Consider the following 12,822-nt stretch of genomic DNA (forward strand, 5'->3'; position numbering starts at 1 on the left):
AGCCGTGCTCGGCCTCGCCACAGGCATTCGTCCTGGCCCCATTACTGCACGCCCTTCGTGCACTGACGACCACAGGAACCAGAGTTCTCACTGGTCGTATCTGCAGAGGAGGCGTCGCAGCGGTTTGTGCAGTCGTGTGGAGACGGTCAAGGATTAAACGTTTACCTTGAAGTCGTACGTGGCGTCGGGGTTCTCGTCACAGGCGATGACCTCCGGGGCCATCCAATACGGCGTCCCGATAAATGTGTTCCGCCGTCCCACCGTACGATCCAGCTGAGCACTCACACCAAAGTCAACTGCACACACACACACACACACACACACACACACACACACACACACAGATTTATAGTCATGTATGTACGCTCTTTTCGTGTGCGAGTGTGTGAGTGTTTGTGCGTCTCACCCAGTTTAACCTCTGCGTTCTCCGTCAGCAGCACGTTCTGCCCTTTAATATCCCTGTGGATGACCTTGTGTTGGTGGAGATGAGTCAGACCCTGAAGACAGAAAAATTATTCTGTCATTTCTTATCAACACACAACAAAACCCAGCATGTAACTGGAATATAACCACAACCTTTAAAAAACATCATACAAACACCGCCTCAATAATGAAATCTCACTTCACCTGACTTGGTCCTTTAAAAGTGAACATTTGATTGGACTTGATTTCTGTTTGCTGGCTCGAACATTGTTTATTCTTTAGGACGACACACACACTGCCCTCGACCTGCTGTTTGTGTGTTTGTGTGTTTGTGTGTAGTGTTTATTTCAGGCTGGGTTCTCACCCGGAGGATCTCTCTGCAGATGTAGGCGATCCACTCCTCCTTCAGCGTGCTCCCTTTGGTGTTTTTGATCAGATCTGTGACCGAGCCGGCGCCGCAGAACTCCATGACCAGCTACACACACACACACACACACACACACACACACGCACACACACACGCACACACACACACACACACACACACACACACGATCATACGTTTTTACATGCGCTTCCTCACTCTTAAGAAGACACAGTCTCTTGATGCAGTTCTCATCTAATCTACTGTTGGAATCTGTTTCAGTAGAATCGGAGGAAACAGGATCTTTGCACCATTAGTTCACTCTGTTTAAAATAAAAAACGACAAATTAAGGAGCCAATTTTAAAAGTTTATCATGAGCAACGAGGTCTTGATCTTTCTATGAAAACTGCCTTGACATAATGACTGTTGGGATTCAGCTCCATACAATCTGAATTAAATTTCTCCTTAAAAAGAAAACAATCCAAATATCTCTGCACATCTTTCACCTCATTCAGGGGCGACTTTTGAAATCGTTAATAAAAATGAGTCCCGGGAACGAGGAGCCATCCGAGGAGGAACTGTAGATAAACACAATGGAGGAGGAGGAGGAGGAGGAGGAGGAGGAGGAGGAGGAGGAGGAGGTCGTACGTACCCACAGCTGGTCGTCCATTCCAGGAGGATTCTTCTTGACGAAGGCTCCATAGTAGGTGGCGATGTTCCTGTGGTGACTGTACTTCTTCAACATGTTGATCTCCGCTTTAATCTCCTCCTCCTCATCCTGTCACACACACACACAATAATACTATGCAACTGTGTGTGGGGATGTGCACGTGTATCAAGGCTGTGTGTGTGTGTGTGTGTGTGTGTGTGTGTGTGTGTGTGTGTGTTACTCACTCCTGTGACGTCCATGACCTTGATGGCAGCGAGCTGACCTGTTTTGACATGACGACCCTGAAAGCCACAGAGAGACAAAAAAACTGTTATCACATTATAAAAGTTTATCAGTCATATAGTGTGTGTGTGTGTGTGTGTGTCTTGACCCTCAGATTGGAAAGGACACGTTACCTGTGGACACTAACGTCTCCTCCTTCAAACTCTGAAGTCACAGCTGTTAAAGCAAGAGACTGGGACTTCATCTACCACCAGCCCCCCCCCCATCACACACACAAAATGTCCTCATGGTAACCTAGCAACAGCTGTGTGTGAGGAGGCCATGATATTTCACACTCTGGGTCACTTGCACATGCGAGTTGCTCACACACACACACACACACACACACACACACACACACACACACACACACACACACACACACACACACACACACACACACACACACACACACACACACACACACACACACACACACAGTTACTCCGTGTTGCATCAGACTTCACTTCGGAGAACGTTTCTCTTTGTGCGTCGTTCGACTTATCTTTTATTTCTGTGTTTGGTTTTCATTCAGTTATTTTATTTCTAATAAAGCTTTTGATGAAACTGTAAAAAATCGAAGCTGTGGTTACATTTCTTTGTCAGTAGGGTTTGATAACGACATCACAGCGATCATCGGCATTTTTTAAAATACATATATTGACCAGTATAACAGTATTGGTTTTTACCCCCTAACATCGCATCGGTCGGACTCTGATGTTCGAACTTCATGAGCACAAAAAGAGAAGTCAGTGAATCAACCATCTCAGAGCCTGACGGTGAATCAGCCCCCGGTGTAGACAGCAGATCTGGGCCAAGACTCCGGCCAACGCTCGGCCCTGGTTTCTCTTACAGCTGTGCTCAGCTATCTATTTATTCTATTTCTATCGCTGCTTTTAGACGTGCACACAACTCGGGACATTCTCCAGAGGCTCCGGACTTCCTGCGGAGATTCTCCGGCCGGTCCGCTCGAGAAAACTCTGGAGACTGTGTGAATGAGCGGCTGTGAGAAACATCACGTTTCAAACAGAAACCAGAAGCTTCCAGCCCCAAAAGCTTGTCCCTCACCTACAGATTCTGTATGTTCACATGAGGAATCTGTTAATGCAGATCAGCAAATGACCACAATCCACTGGATTCATGTTCCAGGAACAAACTCCGATGACAAACGCCTCCAACGCTCAGATTCTCTTCCAGCTGTGTTCAGACCCTGTCAACCTGCAGGAAACCTTCCAAACCTTAAAGACTGTTTCCAGACGTCAGGACAAACTCCGCCCCAGACACGTGGTGATTCAGGGGTTTGCTCGGTGACGTTTCCATCCAGATAACCCAGGGAACCTGCTCCTCGGACCTCGGGTCGAGCTGTGTGAAGTGCTGCTGTGGCTGAAGGACAAATGGCAGCGATCCACCACGATGAGGCAATAAAAGGCGAGATGAGAGGAAGAGATAGCGCCACACACAGGCTCTTTGTTTCGCTATCTCTCTTCCTCCGACACCAATGGCCGGCCAAACAATCTCCCTGAGGTGACACAGAGCTCCCAGTGTGTGTGTGTGTGTGTGTGTGTGTGTGTGTGTGTGGAATATGGGTGTAAGGAAGCTGTATTAAAACAGCACCTGGATCCTCACACACAGGCAGTGAGGAAGGGATAAAGATAGCGACAGAGCAGAGGGAGGTGGCAGGTGAGGAGGAGGAGGAGGAGGACGAGGAAGAAGAGGATGACTGGAGATAGAAAAGGGCAGAAAATCCTTTTGAAGCAGCCTGAGGCGTAGAAACACACCTCGGGCCCCGTGTTCAGACAAGCTTCACATTCCAACCCCGAACACAAGCCCCGACACATGAAGACCGAGACAGGAGCTGAGAAAACACCAGCTGAGCTTCATCTCTGCACCAGTGACGTCCACTGGAAACCGACTTTGTCAGTGATGGAAAAACAAGCTTTCAGCAATCGTGACATTTCAGACGATTAGATGAAATATAAACACTGAAATATCAGAACTAGAATTTCCGCCCTGAACAGAGCAGTGAATTTTCTCCTGGAATCAAACACCTGATTCGCAGCTGATTCAGAACCAAAGGTTTCTTCCTGCTGCCGGAGGAGAAGGAGACGACAGCTGATCTGCATCGTGTCGCCTGAACAAAGAATTATATTCAGAGTTAGGTTTTGGACAAATGAACGCTGGTTGAATGGGCCTGGTTACGCAGCCGGATGTTTAAGATAAGACTTTATTAATCCTGAAGGAAACTCTTGTGCCAGATCCTGCACGACGCATGAAACTGTTCATTTGAATCCTCACTTGTTCTTTCAGTGTGAGGCTTCAGACTTTGTAATGCTTTCACTTTAAACCCTGTGCTTCAGCTTCAGCTCGTCATCCTCACGCTGCTTCTGTGCACGTGAAACATCGACTCCTGGATTTGTTTGTGTCTTTCAAAATTCCCCCAACCAATAGAATGTCAGGTGTGGGGATGGCGGTTATCCCGCCCTTGTAATGGGTGTGTTAGCTTTATGTCTTTGAGAGTCCCGTGCGGGCGGTAACTTCAACCGGGTTCGAGCCCTCGCTCCACCGGCTTCCCGTCCAGCAGATCTCTGGGGTCAACATGGAGGCAACATCAAGGATCTCAACTTTTTAACTTCATGGGAACATTGTTGTGAGCGATTATAAAAACTAATTACACCCCGCCCTGTTTCCAATAACAAAATTAACCACAACGAGGGCGGAACATTCTCATTCGTCATCACCGCAACTGACATTCTATTGTTTGCCCGAAAAAATCAAAGAGAAATGCGAGAGCAGACGTTTCACACAGAGGACAGCGTGAGTCGGGAGAAAAGAGCTGAAGCCCGAGCAACAAACTGTCTGAGCAGGAGCGCACAGTTTGACACAATCAAGAAGTCCTGCTGGACGACCACGCTCTGGAATAAAGAGAGAAACAAGGAGTCTCTCTGCTCCACAACGCTGATTCACTGACCAATAGAATCCAGATAAACTCTCAGCACTGCCTCCTCATTGGCTGAAGCTTCACACACACGCCTGTAATAGAAGGTGAAGTGAAACAAGTGGGACTCAGAAGGTCACACCATCGTTTCCACAACACTTGTTGTTTGGGCTGATTAGTGAAACGTCAGATCCCGATGTGCTGAAGGAAAACAGCAGCAGCTGCCGTAAAAAGGAAAGGTGGATTTTCTTGTCTCCCGACATGTTCAGAACAGAGGTGTCACGATGGAAACACTGCTTCAAGATCAGCAGCGATTTCTTATGAAGTTTCCTGAAGAGAATGATGTCATTTAGCAATAATTATAGACAAGAGGGGGACGTCTGATGCTGATTGACTCTAATTAATCCCTGGTTCAGCCTCAAGAGTCTGCTGAACGCACAGAGGGTCAGAATCCGTCTGTTTCTCCTGAGTCTGACATCTTCTGTTTTTCAAAGACTAAACTGATTCAACAACAGGTCTCATCTTACAGTTGTGGATTCTTCACGGCCCGTTCCTGATTACGTGTTCTCTTGATTTCCTCCTCCGCGGTTTTGTTTTATAAGTCAGATTTCCATGAAACTTGGTGGAGGGATTTGTTATGGGTCAGAAAAGAAGCAGATTCCAGGAGCCCAGTTTGTGCACGTGAGAGAAACACCTGTAACAAATAGTGCTGCACAACTTAGAGATTTATTATGTTTATATGAGTGTCAAAGAACTTGGGTAAATTGTGAAACTGATTCGATTATAATCTTTTCACACCAAGTCCGTATTTTTTGTTTATCATCCAATAAAAATCTGCACGAAACTTCGTATAATTGTATTTATTTTTAAAACGTTCAACAATTTCAGAGGGAAAGGACTTTAGCTCCTTTGCAAATCTGGAACTAAAAAATATGCCAAACACGTCTCTTGTATTTTCTAACGATCGTTGTTTTTTGTATTTATCTCTGTACCGTGGAACATGTGTTCTATCTCAAAACATTGTCTTTATTTCCTTTATTATCAAGCAGCAGCATTTTTGATCTCTTTCTTTAACATTGTGAGTTATTTTTCAAGACTTTCGTTGATTTCTCCGAAAATAATTCATGGATCTTGATTTTTTCTTTTTTTAAATCAGACAAAACTGATTCAGTAAAGAATAAACATTTTGTATTTCAACCGTTTTGGAACAATGTCCAAACTAACTTGACGGATTGGGTGCAGAGTTAAAAGCAGGTGTTCTTTAGGTTTCCCTCAGTTCACAACAGGAAGCTCAGACAACAACGAGCATCTTTTAAATGTGTTTCATCGTTGTTATTTTTTTTAGTCCAAGGTCTTAATTTACCCAGCATGCTTAGTGATCGACCGCAGCTTGTGTTAATGCGATCCTATCAATCATCTCGGCAATGAGGCGTCGCCTTGTAGACACAATGGATCAATAGCGAACATCCAGCAGACGTGTGTGTGTTAAACAGCTGAAAATGAGAAACACAAACACACGTCTGTGCCGTGTTGTCTGCGTGTGCGTGTTTCTCTGCCGGACAACGAGTCGCTAGTAACTTCACATTTCGCCAAAAATGACAACGTTGTTGATTCAGTGAGCTCGTGTTGGGGATCAGGAGGAGACGAGTCCCCGGTGAGTCAGCAAATCACACACACACACACACACACACACACACACACACACACACACACACACACACACACACACACACACACACACACACACACACACACACACACACACACACACACACACACACACACACACACACACACACAACAGGCAGTTATGAAGTAATTATGATGTCTCACCTTGTAGACCTGCCCATAGGTTCCATTTCCAACCAGTTCGACCAGCTCGAAGATACCAGCTGGGTCCTGAGAGAGAGAGAGAGAGAGAGAGAGGGAGGGGGAGTGGGGAAGGAGAGAGAGAGGAATGAGGAGAAACAGCAGAAAAAGAAGAAACGCACAAGTTATTCCAGAGAACACAACTCTGATTAAACTGGACATGTGGAGTTTGACCTTCACCCAAACACACTGACAGAGCACTACCTTGTAAATCCTGTCTATCATCACCCGGTAATTAATCCTCCAATAGGTAACTTATGTTCTCTGTAATCAGATTACATTCAGCTTCTGATAGTAATCTGATTACTTAAACATCATATACACAAGAAACCTGGATTTCACTGCAGATCAAATAACAACAACCGGAGGAAAAGTATCAGACAGATGAAGGAAACACACACCTATAGGTAAAACACACACACACACACCTTAGCTGTACACAGTCACACAAACACACACACAATGTAATCTCATGTTCAGACTGATTCAAGTTCAATAAACTTTCCAAAACACAAATCTTGATCTTTAAGCAACCCTGTGTCTGTGTGTGTGTGTGTGTGTGTGTGTGTGTGTGTGTGTGTGTGTGTGTGTGTGTGTGTACAGTGGGCCACAGGAGAGCGTTGGCACTATTACAGTGGAGTCTCCTGACGGGGGATTAGTTTAAAAAGCAGAGTTCCTTTTCACTCAAGGTCAAACAGAAGCACGTCTACTCCTGGAGGACCTAGGCCTCACGTGCACGTGCACACACACACACACACACACACACACACACACACACACACCTGTATATCCCTGTTACAGCTCTTCCCATGCACAGAAACACACCAGTGAGGTCGAAGGGAGCGGATGTAAGATGTAGCCGAGGTGCAGCATCTGGGTGGAGACGTCAGGAGTGAGGCAGCGGTTCAGCTCTGCACATCCAGATGTTTCTCAGACTAAAGTTTCCAGTGAAACACAAAGCTGAAAGTTTTCTCCCCAAAAAGCATCAAAAGTATGAATATAAGACCGCGTGAGTCCAGCGAGGGAACAATTTGAAATGTAACTTAGTTCCAGTGTGACGTCACAGAATCTACTGAACTGTTGAAAGTTTGTCTTCACAACAGAATCCTCTTTTAAAGAACTTTGCAGAAACACACCAGAGGAAAGAAACACAGAGAACATCTGTCTCCTTTCAGGTTTAAGGTTTGCACATAAAGATATTTAGATGCAGAGCAAAGTTCAAATCAGCAGCATGATATGGTCATGTTCTCACACCTCAGCAGTAAAGCAATAAAGACTCAGCTGAACATAAATATATATATATTATATTTATTTATAAGTCTGAACCAAGGTTAGTTTTGGTTTCACTTTGTAATTTACAGACTAAAGAACTTTGTCTGACAAACGTTCGTCCTGTCGTCATCACCTACGTGGGCGGAGTCTACCTGTACTCGACTCTGATTGGTTCGTAGAAGGCATCTGACGTGGGCGTGTCATCCGTTGGGGGGGGGGTTAGTCTTTCTTTTTTAATGGAAAAGACGAATGAAGCTTCATTTGGTTGCCATGGTAACATCATGATGGTATCACTACCAGCATCAGCACCTTCAGGCGCAGTACTCCACAGTACTCCTAATTCACAGTACTACAGTACTTCACAGTACTACAGTATTACAGTATTCCACAGTAATACAGTATTATAGTACTCCACAGTACTACAGTACTCCACAGTACTACAGTATTACAGTACTCCACAGTACTCCACAGTACTCCACACTAGTTCAAATGCACCAAGTGAACGTCCTCGTGGTTCAAACATATCGTCGGAGGTGAAGAAGCTGCTTCCTCTTCCTCTTCCTCTTCCTCTACTGTTTAATTCTGTCTCTACTTCCTGTGATTGGTCCAAAAGTCCAAACTATCAACAAAGTGTTTTCACTGCAAACCAACAGAACCAGGTTCAGTTTGATCCAGACCCAGAACTCCTCTTCTGCTCTGAGGAACCGTTCACACCTGATGTTCAGAGCTTCAGACTGAACTGAAGAGTCTGAAGCTCTGAACCGAACCAGGTGTGAACGAGTCCTGAATGAGAACATCAAACAGCATTTCTCTCCTGAACAGCTTCCATTTAGTCTGGAGAAGAGAAAAGGACACTGGCTCTAAGAGAAGAACAAGTCTGTGACGTCTCTGTCTTCATCGGCAGCGCTGTCCAGACTCTAATGGCGACTGATACTGTCCCTGTGCAGAGGTGCCACAGGAACAGACTCCGACAGACTTCAGAATAAGAGTCTGTCAGTGTGGAGCCCAGACTTCCGCCCTGATGGGAGCTCCAGTGAGAGGAGGAAGGTGAAGTGAGTCAAACTGAGGACATGTTTGGGATGTGAAGCTCTGCAGAAACAGGAAGTGTTAGAGTATGTGTGTGCATGTTTGAGACAGGCTTTGCGTCACGCTGAAATGTTTCCCCCCAGCTCTCTCTCTCTGTCTTTGGTGACCTAATTTCTAATCATCATGTCACTGAGGGAGAGAGCAAGGATGTGCACGTTCTTACAAGAACGTGCACATCCGTCGTTCTCTTTGTGTCTTTGTCCTTCAGTGTGTGTGTGTCTGCATCTGTATCATCACACACACAGTCTCACACACACACACACACACACACACACACACACACACAGTCTCACACACACACTCAGACTTGCAGTCCCACCCGGTTGATCATGCCCAGACTTGATTGTTGCTCTGCAGGTACAACTGTGTTGCGTAAGCAGCAGAAGGAGAAAAGAGAGAATAGCCACAGAGGCACACGCACACGCACGCACACGCACACGCACTCACACAACTCCAGTCATACGTGAGATCTACATTTCATCTTGGGCACATGTTCAATCCAAATGAGTGAATGTATCATCAGTGTGTGTGTATCCGTGTTTCAGACGCGCACGCACACACGCACACATTCCTGCACGGTTTCCGTCTGTGCACCTTCCACCCTCGCGCACACGCACAGACCCACAAACAGCTACTGTGATGCAATGCTGCTGCTGCTGTCGCCACAACATCACGAAATGGCGGAACTTCATCGCTGTTATTCACGGTGTGTGCGAGTGCGCGCGTGCGTGCATCTGGAGCCGCTGCATCAGTGTGTGTGCGCGCTGTGAACGTGTCAGTGAGCTTAACATCTGCTCCACATAGAACAGACAGAGCGGCCTCTATTATGCCGCCTGACGCACGCGCACGGGGATGTGTGCACGCGCACAGCAGCAGCAGCTCAGGGCCTCATTACATCACGTCCCAATTGTTTAGATAAAACATCAACAACAAACAACAGGAGCCACATGAGCCCACTCGGCTGCCCCACGCGCACGCTCTCACACACACGCGCATGCACACCACCGAGAGCACAGGAGGACCAGGTAGACGCGTCCGTGCGCGCTGCTCGGTGAGGATGGAGAGGAGGGAGGAGAGGGAGGGGGGGGGACAGGTGCTCAACAGCTTCGCACACACGCACGCGCGCACGCACAGACAGCAGCAGCAGCACATGCACGCGCAGGGAGACATTACCCGTAGTGCAGACAGGTCTATCTCGTCCAGACTCCGCGCCGGGGAGTCGCTCGCCATGGTTCTCTCGGTGGACACGGGACTCAAGATGGAAGCTTCCTCAACGACCATCGACCGGGAGGTGCAGCGCGCGGGGGGAGCACGCGCTCCTCCGGGAGAGGGAGCCGCTCACACACAGGACGAACCCCCGGAAACGCGGAGAGGACGCACGAGCGAGGCGGTGTGCGCGGAGCTCCAGGTGCTGCTACATGCTGCTCGGCGCCGTGAATCCGGTGAATCCGGTGATCCGGTGCTACATGCCTCCACCTCGACCCCCGAGTGGAGAGGAGCGGGGGCGACACGCGCGCACAGAGAGAGAGAGAGAGAGGGGGAGAGAGAGAGAGAGAGAGAGAGAGAGAGAGGAGCGCACAGATCCAACACCGTCCGTGCGTCTGAGGCGGAACAGCAGCAGCAGCGCGCATCACCGGGAGTGGCCTGAGAGGAGAGACGCCCACACACACGCACACGCACGCACACGCATGCACACACACACACAGGACACTACATTGACTCATTGATTTCACAGAAACTTTCGCTCTAACCTTCACCAGTTAACAGCCTAACCCTGAACCTAACCTGTTTCTAAAACTCAGTCTAAACTCAATCTGAACAGAACATAAACATAACCCGAACCAGTCCAATCATAACCATAACCTAAACCTAACTTAAAAACTAACCTAAACTTAACCTAAACCATAAAGCATGTTTTCACTTTGGATTTTAATGATCTAAGAGCTTTTTTGTCCCCATAAGAAAGAAAAGACTTAGGTCCCCACAACAAGAGTAATACCTGGACCACACACACACGCACGCACGCACGCACGCACGCACGCACACACACACACACACACACTTACACACACCAATTTGACCTTTAAAAACCCACGAGGGACATTTTCACGCTTCATTTACGTCTTAATGTCACATCAGACGGACACTTGAGCAGCGACACCAGTGACCTAAGCTCAGATCACGTCAGAAGAATCCAAAACTACGTGTTCTTCACTGTTTAATGTCACTCTAAACCATGGACTGTAAAGATGGACGACTCCACATCCTCCCACTATCCAGACATGAAGCCTCAACATCCTGGATATGAACACTGGCATCGTGCACATCTGGAGTCAGAAGCTTTGTCTCAATCAGGGGCTGCATCCTTCAGAGGCTGCATCCTTCAGAGGCTGCATCCTCCAGAGGCTGCATCATTCAGGGCTGCGGCTTAATCCTTCAGAGGCTGCATCCTCCAGAGGCTGCATCATTCAGGGGCTGCATCCTTCAGAGGCTTAATCCTTCAGAGGGCTGCATCCTTCAGGGCTGCATCCTTCAGGGTCAGAGGCTTAATCCTTCAGAGGCTGCATCCTCCAGAGGCTGCATCATTCAGGGCTGCATCCTCAGAGGCTTAATCCTTCAGAGGCTGCATCCTTCAGGGGCTGCATCCTTCAGTCAGGGCTGCCATTAGGGGCACCTCAGAGGCTTAATCCTTCAGAGGCTGCATCCTTCAGGGGCTGCATCCTTCAGGGGCTGCATCCTTCAGGGGCTGCATCCTTAGGGGCTGCATCCTTCAGAGGCTGCATCATTCAGGGGCTGCATCCTTCAGAGGCTTAATCCTCCAGAGGCTGCATCATTGAGGCTGCATCCTTCAGAGGCTTAATCCTTCAGAGGCTGCATCCTTCAGGGCTGCATCCTTCAGAGGCTTAATCCTTCAGAGGCTGCATCCCAGAGGCTGCATCATTCAGGGGCTGCATCCTTCAGAGGCTTAATCCTTCAGAGGCTGCATCCTTCAGGGGCTGCATCCTTCAGAGGCTTAATCCTTCAGAGGCTGCATCATCCAGAGGCTGCATCATTCAGAGGCTGCATCCTTCAGAGGCTGCATCCTTCAGGGGCTGCATCCTTCAGAGGCTGCATCCTTCAGAGGCTGCATCCTTCAGAGGCTGCATCCTTCAGAGGCTGCATCCTTCAGGGGCTGCATCCTTCAGAGGCTGCATCCTTCAGAGGCTGCATCCTTCAGGGCTGCACCCTTCAGAGGCTGCATCCTTCAGAGGCTGCACCCTTCAGGGCTGCAGGGCTTCATCCTTCAGAGGCTGCATCCTTCAGAGGCTGCATCCTTCAGGGGCTTCAGAGGCAGCATCCTTCAGAGGCAGCATCCTTCAGAGGCTGCATCCTTCAGGGGCTTCAGAGGCTGCATCCTTCAGAGGCTGCATCCTTCAGAGGCTGCATCCTTCAGAGGCAGCATCCTCCGATCTTTTCACAGATCTTTTGGTTTCTGTCGTTCCACCAGATGCTGTTGAAGCTGCTGCAGAGACTTTTCTCCGAGCACCAGCGAGATTCAACACTGACTCAGTGTTTCAGGTTGAGGTCAGAGTTCAGTGCAAATCGCCTCCTCTCCCTCGTGGAGCCTGAAGATACCTTCACGTCCAAACAGACACAAGCTGTTGACACAAAGCTGGAGGTTCACATGGTGTTTCTGTGGCTCCATCCAGTGACGTGAAGAGAAACTGCAGCAGGGACGAACTGGGGAAACTGAGGCTGCTTCCTTCACCGACCGCTCGATAAACATCCAGCAGAGAGCGATGGACGCAAGAGAGGAAAACATTCAGTGACTATTCAGGAGGAAGGATGCATGATGGGAGATGGACAGTGAAACAGTTCATCACTGAGACGGGTCACACTGACAGAATGTCCCTTATTCTCGTATCTTCCTCCGGATCTAAGACATTTGTGAAGAAAGTTAG

General features: G+C 48.1%; 1 protein-coding gene across 7 annotated transcripts in view; it reads right to left on the reverse strand.

Annotated features, from left to right (window-relative positions):
• Nucleotides 1–10,443, reverse strand: part of tnikb (TRAF2 and NCK interacting kinase b) — a 33,421-nt gene extending 22,978 nt beyond the window's left edge. For 5 of the 7 annotated variants that reach the window (XM_047337901.1, XM_047337900.1, XM_035142001.2 and 2 more), the window contains exons 1-7: nt 10,055–10,442; nt 6,488–6,553; nt 1,683–1,739; nt 1,441–1,566; nt 788–898; nt 407–497; nt 166–296 (exon numbers count right to left, since the gene is read on the reverse strand). In XM_047337901.1, the coding sequence (XP_047193857.1) occupies nt 166–296; nt 407–497; nt 788–898; nt 1,441–1,566; nt 1,683–1,739; nt 6,488–6,553; nt 10,055–10,162 (690 nt within the window). In that variant the 5' untranslated portion in view covers nt 10,163–10,442. Of the gene's footprint in view, nt 1–165; nt 297–406; nt 498–787; nt 899–1,440; nt 1,567–1,682; nt 1,740–6,487; nt 6,554–10,054 lie in introns of all 7 variants that reach the window. The other 2 variants (XM_047337903.1, XM_047337902.1) reach the window with 2 other exon arrangements.
• Between the last annotated feature and the right edge of the window lie 2,379 nt (nt 10,444–12,822).

This window comes from Hippoglossus stenolepis, chromosome 19, assembly GCF_022539355.2.
Source record: "Hippoglossus stenolepis isolate QCI-W04-F060 chromosome 19, HSTE1.2, whole genome shotgun sequence".
In the NCBI taxonomy this organism is placed as follows: domain Eukaryota; kingdom Metazoa; phylum Chordata; class Actinopteri; order Pleuronectiformes; family Pleuronectidae; genus Hippoglossus; species Hippoglossus stenolepis.